This window comes from Solanum dulcamara, chromosome 4 (assembly GCF_947179165.1).
Source record: "Solanum dulcamara chromosome 4, daSolDulc1.2, whole genome shotgun sequence".
Taxonomy (NCBI): Eukaryota; Viridiplantae; Streptophyta; class Magnoliopsida; order Solanales; family Solanaceae; genus Solanum; species Solanum dulcamara.
The window spans coordinates 2,623,916-2,640,207 of record NC_077240.1 but is presented as its reverse complement, the minus strand read 5'-3'; the positions used below and the strand labels follow the sequence as shown (position 1 = coordinate 2,640,207).

General features: G+C 32.1%; 2 protein-coding genes across 6 annotated transcripts; one reads left to right on the top strand and one right to left on the bottom strand.

Annotated features, from left to right (window-relative positions):
- The first annotated feature begins 469 nt into the window (after nt 1–469).
- On the top strand, nt 470–3,940 carry LOC129884492 (uncharacterized). Of its 4 annotated transcripts, none has more exons than XM_055958788.1 (7): nt 470–598; nt 1,533–1,681; nt 1,811–1,859; nt 2,601–2,752; nt 2,868–2,919; nt 3,361–3,408; nt 3,571–3,940. In XM_055958788.1, exons 1-7 carry the CDS (start codon nt 578–580, stop codon nt 3,751–3,753), a joined length of 654 nt encoding a protein of 217 aa, XP_055814763.1. In that variant the 5' UTR covers nt 470–577; the 3' UTR covers nt 3,754–3,940. The 4 variants fall into 4 exon arrangements, with proteins under 4 accessions (XP_055814763.1, XP_055814761.1, XP_055814762.1 ...); XM_055958786.1 differs by having other exon boundaries at nt 3,283–3,408; XM_055958787.1 differs by having other exon boundaries at nt 2,859–2,919.
- A 1,067-nt stretch (nt 3,941–5,007) lies between these two features.
- On the bottom strand, nt 5,008–12,581 carry LOC129885463 (pseudouridine kinase). Of its 2 annotated transcripts, XM_055959743.1 has the most exons (9): nt 12,443–12,581; nt 12,216–12,341; nt 10,667–10,769; nt 9,464–9,511; nt 9,025–9,122; nt 8,825–8,939; nt 6,962–7,044; nt 5,792–6,356; nt 5,009–5,365 (listed from the first exon to the last, which is right to left on the bottom strand). In XM_055959743.1, the coding sequence occupies exons 1-9, from the start codon at nt 12,482–12,484 to the stop codon at nt 5,307–5,309; spliced, it is 1,239 nt and encodes a 412-aa protein (XP_055815718.1). In that variant the 5' UTR covers nt 12,485–12,581; the 3' UTR covers nt 5,009–5,306. The 2 variants fall into 2 exon arrangements, with proteins under 2 accessions (XP_055815719.1, XP_055815718.1); XM_055959744.1 differs by lacking the exon at nt 6,962–7,044 and having other exon boundaries at nt 5,008–5,365; nt 5,792–6,319.
- Between the last annotated feature and the right edge of the window lie 3,711 nt (nt 12,582–16,292).

Genomic DNA, 16,292 nt, shown 5'->3' with positions numbered 1-16,292 from the left:
TTTAAGTACAAAATGACTTTAAGTTTACTAGCAAACACTAAAAAAAAATTGAAAACAGCGTATAAGCAACTTATAAGTCAATTCAAACGGGCTCATCGTATGATTGGTGTAGATAACATGCCATCTCATTCTTATGTGTATCATTATACTGTAATTATTCAGAAATATTACATTAAGTATTTTCTAAAAAATAAAAGGTAACAATACCAAATCGTTAATATATATGGACTCATCTAGGCCGTCGATTAATTATGGAAGTGTTATGTGTCCCAATCAAAAGGTGTCAGTTGGCAGTGCTATTGTTTCCCAGATCCCAAAAGGTTTAGGAAATTAAATTGGAATCCTTTCAATAATCAAACAACTAATTAATTAAATTTACCGGTTAAAATTTGAAATTGAATATGACATGAAGTAGGAGTCCTTGTGCCATGCAGATTTCATATTATATATATAATGCATTACTCTTTTAATTAATTTCTATGTTTTCTCTTTAATAATTCTTCGTTCTGTATACAATTTTGCAGTATATTATATTTTTGCTAACAAAAAGATTGTCAAATTAGCCAGATATAGAACAATGATCAAAGTCAAGATTCCGGTAAGCTTAATTATCACGTTCTTGCTATATTTATTTGTTTTCTTTGTTGAATTTTTTCCATGGAACTGGATACTTGGAGTTGTGTAGTCAGAAAATTTTTGTAGCTTAGTTGATTAAGTATCTGAAATTTTAATTCTTGCTGATGAAGGTTCGATTCCCTACCTTGTAATTTCTTTTTCTACTCCCATTTTTTTTGAAAATCTAAACATATTTTTAATCATCTTAAATTTTAGTCACGTATGTTTAATAATTATCGAACTTCTAAAAAATTTCTCCAATTTCTTCATCTTCCTTTTTTTTTGTTTTCCTATCTAGTTGTCCGATTTCTATTAATTTGAGTTTGCGCCGAAATTTCACTTTTATACCTAAATTCGAACTCAAAATTTTTTATTAATAGTAAAGAAATATTTACCATCGACCACAATTTTTGATGGTTTCAATTTCTTTGTTAGCTATCATTATAATTTATGGTTGCACCTAATGTTGCTTGGTTTATCTTTTTTGTTTATATTGTGAAATTTTCCGTACATAGTCATTGAAGACCATGAAAGTCCTACATACGATTGTCCTTTTGGGTTACTAATAATATGATTGAATTATATTGGTTATGTTGTTATTGTTGCAACACGATTAGTTTTCATCGAAGGCATATGTAGTTGTTTATGATTAAGCAGGTTCAGTTTAAAATAATTTATTTTGAATCAAAACGATAAATTATTGAATACACTTAATATAGATTTTAAATCTTACTTGTAACATTTTTACTTTTACTTTTTTAGTTCTCTAGTTCAAATTCGTGTAATCTACACTTTAATAAGTGATCTGATTATGTAAATATTTTTACACTATAAATGTATAAAACTTGAACTTTCTATAATATGCTAAAATTTCTTGTGACCTTTCCCTGTTATTTTTCTTTTTCTTTTTTTCTTAGGATGCTGTAATGACAAGTGAAAACCCCAAACCAAGTGAAATATTTGTGAAATTAAACACAAGGACCGAAAGTCATGAGAGAGGCCATGAAGGTACAGAATGTGTTGAGATAGATGGACAAAATCCTTCAAATACTAAGACTCCAAAAAGGTGCTTTGAGACAAATTTGTTAAATTAAATTCTTCTATAATCTATATATGATATATACACTTCTTTTTAATTAATTTGTTTTTCACATTTCTCACTTTTTTCTGACTCTTTTTTTTTCCTTTTAAACAGAGGGAATGAGAATCAACCAGCTGAAGACAATTCAAAACCACATCTAAGTGTAAGTACATTTGGATTTGACTTATAATCGCGTAAATAAATTTTACTTAATCACGTTCTTGCTGTTTATTAGCTATTTTCTTGAATTTTTTTCTATTGCTGAATATTTTGACTACCTAAAATTTTACATTGTTTGTGAGGGTTCGATTGTCAATTTTATAATTTCCTTTCTCTAAAAAAAATTTTAATTTATTTTTTTGGAAAGAAGTTGTGTAATCTTTTAAAAACCTAATTAAATTGCACTAGATATATTGTTATTGTACGACATGTTAGTTCCATCAAGGGTGTTATGATAAAGGAGTTGAGGTTCAATTGAATCATATACAGCAAATAATCACATTGTACACAAAAAAAGATAAAAATAATTTATTTTGAATGAAGAAGGTCACTTAATATAGATTTTAAATCTTACGTAACATTTTTACTTTGTTTAGTCCCCTAATTTAAATTCGTGGCACTGCTATTGATTTTCATGATTACTTTTACTTGCTTTTGAATTGTGTGATCATCTCGTTTAAAAATTAAATTTTATTTAGATAAAATGATTTCACACCATGTTGAATTATGTTTCAATGCCATTTATTAATGCTTATTATAAAAATTTATCTATAATCTACACTTTATAATAAGTGATTTGATTATGTAAATAATTTTAACACCATCATCAATATATAAAACTTGACCTTTTTTGATTTTGCTTAATTTATTGAGACCTTCCCCTTTTTTTCTTTCATTTTCTTAGGATGCAGTAATGACAAATGAAAACCCTAAACAAAGTGAGATATTTATGAAATTTAACATGAGGATTGAAATTCATCATGAGAGGGGCCATGAAGGTACAGAATGTGTTGAGGCAGATGCACAAAATCCTTCAAATACTCAGACTACAAAAAGGTGCTTTTAGATAAATTTGTTAAATTAAATTCTTCTCTAATCTATATATGATATATACTCTTGTTTTTAATTAGTTCTTCACATGATCTCACTTATTTCTAAATAGTTTTAACAGAGGGAGTGAGAATCAATCAGCTGAAGACAATTCAAAACCTCATCACCAAAGTGTAAGTACATTTGGATTTGACTTATAATTGTGTAAAATAATCTTACATTTTCAGTATATATATTTTCAATTAGTATATTGGAAGTTGCATATACTCCATCGGTTTCAATTTATTTATCCTACTTTTCTTTTCAATCCATTTCAAAAAAAATGTCTTTTTTTTTTACCAACTCCTCAACTTGAACTTTCCATCTCACATGTTTAAGACTACAAAATTAAATATTTTTAATTTAAGATCACAAGATTCAAAATTTTTGAATTTTATAATTTTCACCCCAAATCAAAACAGGATAAACAAATTGAAACGGAAAGAGTAATTTTCTTTAAAGTAGTGATAAACACACATACTTGTTATTCCTTGAAGGAAAATGTTAATTCTTTAAAAGCAAAAGAAGAGGAATTGAAGAAGGAAATTTTTACTCTCTCTACCCTGATGAAGCAGAGTGCAGAATGTTGCCTAAGCCTTAAAAAAGAGAACAACAAGTTGCTGGTCAGTTCCCCTTTCTTTTAATTATTTACGAGTTTAAGTTATATACACTGTTTGATTAAAAAAAAATTGCAAGGTAATTATGCACACACTACATGTCATAATTAATAAGTTTTAAGTAGTAATTTTATGGGAGATACTAATACAAGTGTGAAAATGGAGCAGAAGGATTTGAAGAAAAAATGCAGCAAGGATGAGATCTCAAAACTTGAAACCATGAACCCTGATGGAAATTCACAATCTCTTGATGACGAGTCCAACTCTTCGATGGCTATTCAGATGATGATGAAGGAGATTCTGATTCACTCACACCCATACAAATGGAAAACCAATGAACAAAATTTGTAACTGAATGTTGTGTGATGTGTTTGTACTTTCATAGCCATTCTAAATACACTGGACAAGTTAATTCATACAATCTGTACAAGGTTTTAATTTTGGGTAAAGGGTCATATTTGCCCCTCCCTGTACTCCTTATACTTGTTCTTCGTTATACGTCTTTGATATATTTATCCTACCATCCCTATTTTAGGCACATATTTACCCTTGAATTGTTAAGTCTACTATCACTACTTTTGTTATCCTACATTGCACGCCTATATATAGATTTCACTTAAAAATCACAAGAATGAGCAGCCGTATGACCCGCCACTTGATTTTGAAGAAGGGAAAAGAACCTAGAGTCTTGGAGAGATTTGTAGAAGACTCTAGATTCTTGTGAAATATTGTAGAGAAGTCTTGAAAGACATAGAGTTCTCTAGAATTTTTATTTACTCCTAAATAAATAGAGGGACATTCATTTGTAACAAATCATCCAAGAAATCAAACATTCTTTCAACTAATACAAAGCGATTCGTGAGTAAGTTGGTCTTTAGTTGAAGTCTAAATCCGTGACACGTAGCTCTCATCCAGCGAGTCACACCATGGGTTTGCACGTGTTCACTGGCCGTGACACACATGCCCCCAGTTCTTCTCCTCTTAATTTACATCAATTCCACAACTAGCTGTGGGTCATATTTTTCTCAACCAGATAATCTTCAATCATAAACAAATATTAGTGGGTATAAATAAAAGAATCTCTCTTTTACCAAATTAATTAAAAATTAGATAAGACTAAACTTACCCAGATTTTGTAATCCTTCACAAATCTAATTTTAGTTTATTTTTTTATTTTATTTTATGAATGATCAGCCCTAAGAGGGATCGTGATACACTGTTACTGATAGAACTTCGAATTCGATATCCGAAATCTCTCTGTTATGGATTGATGAGTCGTTTCCATCATTTTTCACCAAATAGTGACCAAATAGAGGTTGGTGAACTATGATGGGTCAAGTCTACGTCAAATTTCATCAATAACGACCTTTTCCACAACTTGATTTACCCTTATAAGTCACATGAATGAGCAGCCCTAGCCCTCTCTCGCTCAAAAGTATCGTGGTTTCTTGAGGATGAAAAATGTACTAGGAGTGTGTTATATGGTTAGATGTGGGTGTAATAATTAATTTAGGAGAAAATTTTAAGTGAAATATATATATATATATATATATATATGTAAGCATGACACATACGATAATAAAAGTGGTGACATGAAACTTAACAGTTCAAAGGCAAATATGTGTCTAAAGTAGGATAGGGACAAATACATCAAAAAAAAGTATGACTAAGGACAAATATAACCGTATGCTGATAGTACATGGTAAATATGACCCTTTTTAGTTTAATTTATCCATTTGATTTAGAGTTTCTGACAATGATTTCCAACAATATGCGCTCTATATATCGTGCATTTCAACTATTTTACCGGGTACTTGCTACCTCCACTAGCACAAGTAGAAGAGAAGAAATCACAAGAACATGCAATAGGATTACACAATAGAATTCACATACTTTGGTGACCTCTACAGCTTGGATTGACACAGAAGCATGGTGGCACCAGAGTATACAGACCTTGCATCATCTGCAAAACGAGAACACCTGGTGTTATCAAACATTATCACTAATAATAAACCTTTTGCATATAGATCTTACTGCAATACTTTAAATATGGTCGGTCGATTAACACATGTATACAGCTTGAGAAATTATGAAGACGGGACTAACACACTTAAAGTGAACTATCATTTTGCTTATTCAGAAAACAAAGAAAAAAGGATGATCCAACAAAAAAAAACAAAAGAAAAAAAAAGAAAGAAAGAGGGAAAGAAAGATTCTTATTTTCCGAGGGAGAGTGGTAGGACGGATGAAATATTCACAATTTAAGACAATCATGCGGGCATATTTACGTGTTGTACGTCCGCAAACAATGTCAATCAACAATGTGTATAATGCCACACATACAAGCCTAACTATGTAGAACATATCAGGGCATATAACGTGAATATACCTGCTAGATTGGCCAAACAATATTCATCAGGGACATTGCTTTCTACTTCAACAACTACTTTAGCAGCTGCAATCCCAACTGCTATACTTTGCATGACATCTAAACCAGCACACAATGAAGCTATCGTTCCACCAACTAAGCAATCTCCAGCACCTGTAAGCCTCACTACTGAAGCAGGAAGTGCAGGAAAATGGACAGCAAAGAGATTTGACTTCGTCTCGCACATTGAAACACCAAAAATTTGATCCTTTGGCCAAACTGTATTAACTGCTTCATACAACTGTTTACTGAAGTAAGGAGGTTGGTTTCCCTTGAAAGCAAGTTTCTGAAGATAGGACTTTGCTTTGGAGCATAAGAGTACCCCTTCTGATCCAAGTGTCACAACAACTACCTTAACACCTTTGTCTAGTAAAACCCAAATAGCAGGTTTAAGCATTTGGAAGAAAGATTCCTTGGACAGCTTAGTACTAGTACCATCTCTCCGAATTGGTTGAAATATGTCTTTGCCAGATATTGCATTTGCCATGGCTACAAGTTCATCTTCATTAGGTGATGCAAAAGTTACCTACAAACCCTTATTGTTTAGGTACTAATACAATGATATTACTTATCTAAGAAGAGAAAATCATGCAAAGGGACCTACTGTGCCTCACAATGAAAGATATACAGCCAATCCAAAATAATTCTTCTGACTCGTGGAAGTTCCCAATGCTAGAACTATTTAGACACCAATATTTTCTGCTAGAAGTGCTTTTTACGCCAAATTGCTACAAGTCACATTTGTGTTTGAAGCTTTCAAGTTCTAAGATTCAGCACAATAAGAAGATTTAGCAGTTCATTCTTCAGTAGGAGCATGAATACAACAAGTTTTCTCGAGAGTTCTTTGCCTCTTAAATTAGAAGAAAATTGAAAATTACTGTGCTCAAGTCCAAAAAAAGCATCCATATTCAGTCTAAGAACAGCAATACCACATATTGTTTGAGAAAACACACAGAGGGTAGAAATCAGAAAATAAAGTTGAAGGGTTTTGCATTTAGTATCATATACAAACAGAGCTAGTTATTCTTCACGGGTTTTTTTATAATACAAACATGCAGTACACTCCTCTTTTCAGGTCTTTTATTTAATATCCAAATGAAAAGGCATCTACACAAGATGTCAAGAACTCACATACTGGACAACTGAAGCAACTCTTCTAGATTTGGCAACTGATACAGGCTCAAACCAGACTGGAGTATTAAACTGAGCAGCCACTGAGAGGAAAATGTTTGAAATGGTTCGTAAATATCTATACATATTAATAAAGTGGTAGATAAAAAGCAAGCAATATTGAGTATCTCACGCCATTAAAAAACAAGCGATATTGCCTGCAAACAGTAAGCAGGTTTTCGAGCTTCCTAGATAGAATTTTGATTGGTTGCACCTACCCAAAAGATAACACAAAATAATTGGCTCAGTATTTGCCCAGTTACATATACACGAGGGATTTACTATGGTGAGATGTTGGAGAAGAGCAATTCATCTCCCAGTGAAGAAAATGATCATTCAAGATAATAAGACTCCAAATAGTAGATGAACATCTAGCAAACCATTAACTTTTGGAATTTAGAACAATAGAAAATGACCAACAAGCAACAAAATGGTTAACTGAATTAGTAATAGTTAAGAAGTTTGCAAATTAATCATAACAAGATTATGCAAATATTTCTTACTATTATAGATAAAATCCGTATGTAAATAGAATCTGCTTATGCCAAAGCGCCTATACACATAACACACACATGCACAAGCAGCAGAACTTAAACCAGAACTACTTTTTCAGCACATACATTCCTAGAGACAATTGATGGATCAGCAGTCTATCAGATCCATAAAATCCTTGTTGTGCTAACACGGTTTGGGAGTGGGGTGGATCTGCACCGGCTTTGATCAACAGAACTTGAGTGTTTTGACTACACCTACTGCCAAGAAGTACAGGTTGATTGGGCATTTGGTTTGATTTTGGATATTTGTCGTATACATATTCCCATAAAGTACTACAATACTTGTGTAGTATTAACAAATTAACTAATGGATAAAATACTAAGTATTTACAAAGAACTAATTAAACTAGCTTTAACATAGTAACTTCAACTAATTACCAAAATTTATACTTATATGGAATAAGTAATAATATACATTCATTGGTTGTATACTTAGCACGAAAGCACTCGTACTCATGCTCCTGTCCTTATCTTGAATCCTAATATCTAGGTGATAATGAATCACCGACTTTTAGATTTGCACCAGTGTTGGGTGCCCACATCCATATCCGAGCAACAGAGGTCACATGTCCACAAAAACACAAACTAGAAATCAGTAACAACCAAGACAATGCCAATTCAACTTAGCTAATCAACAACTGAAAAAAATATTCAATTTAGAAACTTTTTAGCCTACTAACTTCTACTCTTAGAAAATTCCTTGCGAACCTTCAGATTCTTCCACAAAGACGACTGCTTCTAATGAGGTTCATCTATGGTTGGCAGTCTCATTGATATCAAAACAATGTCCACTAGAAGCAACATCAGAATAAAAGATTGAACTACTGGACTCTATAATTTAGGCATATTTTTGTAGCTCTATTTTTACAAGTTCGAATTACATTTAGCCGAATCCCAACACTTTATCCCTACGTAAATCTGTACCCTGAATCTTAAGATTTACATCATGATGAATCCGGTTTCTAGATCTGCACCTGTATCGGATACTTGCACCCCTATCCGGGCAACATAGACAGCAGTTAGAAGTAGATTGCTTGAGCAGAAGAAAATATGCTTTGTAGTTTTAAGCTTCTAAAATACAACTTATGTGTCACTTTAAGCATAGATGTTATATCTTTTTCTTCAGTGATGAGCATATATGTGGTACCTTGAGAATCACTAAGTTCTGTTATGCATATCGCCACTTGATGAATATATATAATGAGAAACTTAGCACCTCCTGAACAACGAAATGAAGATTAATTGACAATGTATAGAGGGAGGTATTTACGTTGACAAGATGCTTCAAGAGAAGAAGAGGTCAAGTTTGCATCAACCATCAATATTGGAGTGGAGCTTATTTTGCACTTGAACTTTTCTATCCATCTTGGAGTGAGAAACTTTTCCTGTTTTTAGAGGCATTAAACACACATTAATAGTAGGTACCAGGGAGTATTAACTTTTAACTGCTTGATCTTTAAATCAACTCACAATTGATTCTACATGAGCTATACCAGCTGCCACTTCACCTTCCTCATCAAAGATATGACAAACCACAGCAGTTTCAATATTCTGATGTCTCTGGATACCTAATCAGGGATGACTAATCAGATTCTGCTGTTGATCTTTAATACATGAGTAGACTCAAATGTAAAAACATGACTAGTTGTTCATTTAAACGGTATGCAGCTAGTCTTCATTTGGCAGTAGGCAATCTGCTCCCAAAAAACTGAACGCACCACTCCAATTCCAGAGTAGGCAAAATGATTTCTCAAGCACTTGGGAATGGAAAAGAAAACACTTGGGAATGAGTTACAGGGAGGAAAAAGAGGAAGTGAAGGTATATGTAGTTAGAGAATGAGCCATCTTCCCATGACAACATAGTTAATGGCAAATGAACATATAGGTTGACAGTTCATTAAAAGGTTACCTTCTATAGATAATCCAGCAGATTCCCAGTGTTCCAGTAGCATATTTCCTATAAAAATAGAAACACCATATGCAACTCCTCAGTCCTCAATCAAAGTATTTTGTTGTTCTTGAATGATGAAACAGAAAAGCTTCAAGAAAACATTAAGCTGTCCCATTACTGGAAATTTCAATGCCGAATTATATCATAATCTACAAATGTGCCTGTAAAACAACGCTTCATTGTAGATTCGATCAATAAGGTCATAGTCATAGATTTACCTGTAACATTGAGGTGGAAATTCAAATATATTTATTATTTGCAGACTTTGTTTTCACTTGACATGACACTCCAAACTATAAGATGGGAGAGAACAGAACCTACTTACATCATGCACCCTAACAGTTGAGTTTTCTTGGAATAGATAACAGAGATAGTAATACTTATGAAGTGGTCATGATACTTCAAAATATAAGATGGGGAAGAACATAACCTACTCACACCATTCATGCTAAAAGTTGAGTTTTCTTGGAAAAGATGACAGAGATAGTAACACTTATGAAGTGGTCACGATACTCCAAACTATAAGATGGGGGAGAACATAAGCTACTTACATCATTCACGCTAAAAATTGAGTTTTCTTGGAACAGATCACAGATATAGAGCCCGTTTGGATGGGTTTAAAAAAAGTAACTTTTATGTATGAAGTGCTTTTAGAACTTTGAAGTGCTCAAAGTTATTTTTATAAATAAGCAGTTGGATGTTTGGATAAAAGTGCTTAAATGAGAAAAATGATGTGAATTTTAGGATTAAAAGAATAAAAAGGGTAGTTTGGAATTTAGTTAAAATATAAGGAATATAAAAGTAATTTCTATGGTCAAAGAAAATGACTTTAAGCACTTAGGAAAAAAAAGTTAGGAATCCTAACTTTTCATTTTTGACTGACTTTAAGAACTTTATGGCTTAAAGTTAGCATTAGGCAAACACGTTCAAAAGCTAAAAAGGGGCTTTCCATCCAAACGGACTCATAGTATCACTTATGAAGGTAGACCACCTTTCTAAACCTGACAGCATGTTCTGTCAACAAATCCAATCCGTGAGGACTGTTAGAAGTGTCTAACCATCATGTTGTGGGAGAATTTATCAGTTATTACCAAAAAGACCAACTCCATATAATGTGGGACAAGTGGCAACCGAACTGTGCTAACTAAAGAGAGCACTCACCTGCCATGTCGAATCCAACAGCGCTTATCATAAATGGTCTTGCTTCAAGCTTCGAGATGCAATCAGCAACATTCCTTGCCACACCACCCAATGAAAAGATAACCTGAACAAGTCATATATAAAGATATGAATCTTTTTGCATGCTGCAGAGAGGCTGGTAAAGAAGCCCATAGTAAACCTAGTTTTACAGATTAGGCTTCCGTCTGAATTTAATAACTCTGTCGGACAAATACATATTTTCAGTCTAACATTTTCACTTATCCCAGATTAAGAGGAAAAGACAGCAGAACAATCATGAGTGATCTCTATTTCCATGTTACTGACATTTAATTGTAGTATTTTCTCTCATTGTCGGGTATTTATCATCTTTTTAGAAAATTGTCTGATGGAGGCTTTAAATGAAAATTAGTGTGTCCTAGTGGTAAATGCAGTGGGTGCAAACCTTGGAGATCGGGATTCAAATCCCAACATTGACCAAAAATGCTAGGTAATTTCTTTCAATCTGCCTAAGCCTTGGTACGCATAGTCATCCGTACCTATGCTGGTGCAAGAAGGTACCCGATGGAATGTTCGAGCTGTATGCAAACTGATTTGGACATCACTACTATTAAATTGGATGACTCAGTAATCCTTGAATGGACTGATTGTGTTTCCTACATGCAGAGCTTTCAAACAAATAGGAGTGGACTTCGAAGCAAACCAGTATGTATTGCAAGAAAGTGCTACGTAAGCCTTAAACAATCTCTCAGCACATATCTGCCAAAATCAATCAAGATTTATGGATCCATCCATCAACAAGAAGATACCATATGGCTTGACCATAAAAAGTGAGCGCCAAGCTCGACCCTTAATGAAAATGGCCTAGCAAATGAGCAATCTTTCTAACAAGAAGCAAGGATGCAGAAGCTCTCGAAAGCTCTACACCATGCAAATGATTCTAGGGCTTATTTTATTTTTCTTCATTGATACTTTCAAAGGCTTTTGAAGAAAATCTCTCATGAATATTTCCTATGAGCTGCATTAAGAATTTGAATTCCTCTATCGTTCATTGAAACCAAAGGGATGCTCATTTAGTTTCTCTAAGCTAGAGGGTAAAACTTTAAGTAATTAACCCATTGAGAATATGATGGTGTCATTGTATAATTCTATCACAAAACAAGGACTATATTATGCATGATTGATTTGCAAAGGAAGAAATGAGAAACCTTTCCTTTTGCATTATATGAGTATGTATGAAATATCTGTCTCTCATTGTTCTGCCCATTGTGTTTTGTGATTCTTTTTTCCCCATTATCTTAATGTTTTTCATCTGCAATACAAAATCATGTAGCCTTGTGCTTCACTAACCGTGACAAGGCAAATGCTGCAATTATCAAAAGCTAACCGAATTTCACACATTAAGGTTCATTTCTTGGAGGATTGATATGTTGAAGAACATTTGAGTATTCAGCATTACACTTGCAGACTAAATCAGTAAAAAAAACATTTCATATACATACACATATCTATAATCCAGGAAAAAAAAAAGCATAGTTAAAAAAGTTGATACCTTTCCAGGAGTGGTAGTCCTTGGATTAGCATGCATGGAAGATGTTGCATTTACATCCAACACCATACCCCCAATGACTACTGGCTCTACTGTACACTTTCTAGTTTGCCCCTCTTTGGAGAAAACCTAAATTGAGCAAAGATAAATATGAACTACGAATCTAGAAATATTGAACAGTAATAGCAAATGACCTGTAACGATTCTTTATTAAAAAAATATATGCTCACCGATTGGACGCCACGAAGGGTTTCATTTTCCGGCGAACTCATATCGGAAAACGATTTAGTTGACTGAAAACGTTGCGCTCCGTTTACTGTCACTGTGCAACTGCACTGATAGAGGTGAGAAAGAATATGTGAAACTTACCTAAATATTATTTTACTAACTATATAATTTTAATACATACATATATATATATATATATATATATATATATATCAGGTAGAATGTAATGTTTTTATTAAAATAGGTAAAAATATATTTTAAAATATTTATAATATATCTATATTATATGCCTAATTCATTTTTAATGAATAGGTGCAATTTTTTTTTACCACAACAAATATATATATTACATACAGTATATAATTAATATTTTCTAATATAATATATTTGAATAATATAAAAGATATATTTTAAAGCAATAAATATTTTATAAAAGAAACTTAACTCAAAAAGTTGATTATCCAGAGAAATATTCTGATTCATCTCTGATATTGGGCCTCCAGTGACCCATTCACTTCTTGGGCTTCCTTTTCGGTTTGTGACTTGATAGTTGCATCTCTGATATTGGGCCTTCAGTGACCCATTCACTTCTTGGGCTTCCTTTTCGGTTTGTGACTTGAGAATTGCATCTCTGATATTGGGCCTTCAGTGACCCATTCACTTCTTGGTCTTCCTTTTCGGTTTGTGACTTGAGAGTTGATATCATAGGGCTAAAAGTCCAAAATACTAGAAAAAGCAGAGGTAAATTGACAAAAAATAGCAATTTTTTAGACCGCAATTGAAAAAGATAAAGTTACAGATATATATCCTTTGCTCAACTAGTTTACCAACATGTTTGAAATATACATAATATAAATAACCGCAATTAAAAAAGAGAAAATTACGGATATATACCCTTGGTTGAACTAGTTTACCAACATGTTTGGAACATTTATAACACATATAATATATGTATAATACATGTATTTTATATATATATATATATATCGATAACTATCCCAAACTGTTTAGGATCATAACTATCCCATTAAAAATTGCTATTGTCATAAAGTTTTAAATTGCACAGATAAAATTGAGCAACACATATGGAATATGAAACATCATACGTCGACTATTTCTTTCAAACACGAGATTAAACGCACCATTTTTTAGGCATGAAAATTGAAAAATAAAGAAATTATAAAGGAGAAAGTAGACAACTAATATGAGACAGATAGAGTATTTATATGTATTTTAACAGGTAAAGTTATTGTTGTTTGTATTGATAGAACATTACGAGTATTCAGCAAATAATTAAAATGCACGCAAACTGATCCACACACTGACTGTAAAAAGAAAAAAAAAGGTCAAAGAGTCCTTACCAGTATAGCAGTAGACTATTAAACCCCAGAAATAGTGTGTGGGTGAGCATGAAGGTAGATAATTTGAGATCCTTTGCAACGGTCAACAGTATGGCCATAACCAAATTGGATTTTAGTACATCATATCTGACTTTGACTCATAGACTTAATAATAGTAGTATTACTCTTCTTGACAGATAAGTGTAACCAACAATATTATAAAAGATTGAGCATCTGACATCATTATTTATATAAAAAAAAATGAACTTATAAACAGACAATATAAACGTTATTTTTTAATAACTGCATGATTTAATTCGTTCTGTCTGTCATTTGATTATTGTAAACTCTTGTACAGTCTTTCAACATCATCGATTATTATGTCGAACAGAGGTTTCTGTTTTTTCCTAATATTAAAATCTTGTGTAATAAACTTTTGAGAAACAAATGTAATAATTAACTTCACTAAACATAACATAAAGATAATCCTCTTTACATAATTTTTTATTTTTTAAGTCGAGAATCTATCGACAATTAAAACCCTTACCTCAAAAAAATAAAAATATATTTATATTATGTCATACTTTCATATTTAGACTCTACTTATGAAACTATAGTATTTTATTGTTATATCCTTTTTACTGAAGTGTATGGAATATAGAAATAAGAAAAAATATCATGTTTTTTTTGTTTGTAGGCGGTATATGACAAGATAATAAAGTTGGCAGCTAGATTTGGAAAATCTGTAACAATATAATTTTCAAAGCCACGTGAACTGGACTTTTGGGATTATATTTTTGGTGAATTATTCAAAAGATTCAATTGTCCATGTAACCCACAGTTTGATACGTAATTAATACTCACATACCATCATTTTATATCCTTGTCCTCTTTTAATTGACACACTTTTAATTTGGGTAAAAATAAATTATTTATTGTATGAGCGTGAGGTAATATTAAAAAATGATAAAAATCACACATTAATAGTTAATAAGATCAGTAGAGTCCTTAAAAAGTTTGGGTTATCCTCTTTCGTTGAGCTGACTTTTAATATGCGAGTTAGGCTCAAAATCTAATTTTACAATCATCTTAGCATGGGTGATTTTTGCATTTCATTAAATAAAACTTTTAAAAATAAATTTAAATATACAATGGCACGTTGCTGTTATTAACAGCCTGTTAATTACAAGACACTGTTTAATAAGACGGAAGCATGAAAAGGTTAGGGATGTGGACATCAACTCCTATTTATTACTTCAATTAATTGAATGAATAATATTCGACGAGTCACAACTTATAATGGTAATTTGTTAAAAAATTGGCATGTTAATCAAGGCATTTTCATGAACACGTCAAATTGATGAGTTTTAATATAGGTAATATTTCCTCCGTCTCATTTTAGTTGTCATGTTGCACTTTTCGAAAGTCAATTTGACTAATTTTTAAAGTTAAATTATATTACTTCAACTCAATATTATAAAGTAAAAATTTAGATTTTCAAAAACTATACGAAAAGTACTATAAATTATATTTTTTTTATATCAATATGATAAAAAATATATCTTAAAATATTAGCCAAAGTTTATATAGTTTAACTCTTAAAAAGAAAATCATGACAACTAAAATAGAACGAAAAGAGTATTTAATTTTGACTTGTTATAGTATAATACTCTGATTAACACACAACCGTATTCAAAATATCAAAATAATCTTTTAAGATCGCATACAATAGAGACTTTTACGACTGAATATTTCCCAACCCAACACGAGCTTAGTGCCGGGCTGGCCTTTAAGTAGTACTCGTCTATATTTAATTGTCATGTTAGCTTTTATATATATCCTTAAAGAAAATATTACTAATAATAGTAGCGAATTGAGAGTATAATTTATTTTTTATTTTACATAATATTAAAAAAAAATCTCCCATAAATGCTCACTCTATAATACCAAGGATATACATGAAAAAAGATCTTTCTGTTAAGTGGAGTGTCCACATATAAGTGGAATGTCCACTTGCCTACTTTCATTTTGTATTCTTCATGTGGGGCCTACTAAAAGTGGGCAACTTGCCCACAATCATTTCTTATTCTCATATAAATTCTTACCCTTGTACATAGAATTAAACACACGAATACGGATGAAATTGTTTTCCTCCTCTGCTCTTCGTTTAATTCCTCCTCTGCTCTCCTTTTAATTCTCTTATCCTCTCCGTTTTGTTTGCTCCATTTAGTGTATTTTACAACACGTTATCAGCACGAGGCTCCGGCTAATTTTCAAGAAAATATGGAAATGCCTCAAATCTTATTTGGATCAATGATAAATCACGAGGATATTTGTGTAATTGATAGTGGAACAACACATGCTATATTTAAAGACGAGAAATATTTTTCCAATTTACTTAGAAGAAAAGCTAATGGTACTACAATTTCTGGTAATTCAAAAATGATAGAAGGCTCCGGAAGAGTTACTATAATTCTGCCTAAGGGAACAAAAATTGTTATAGAAGATGCAC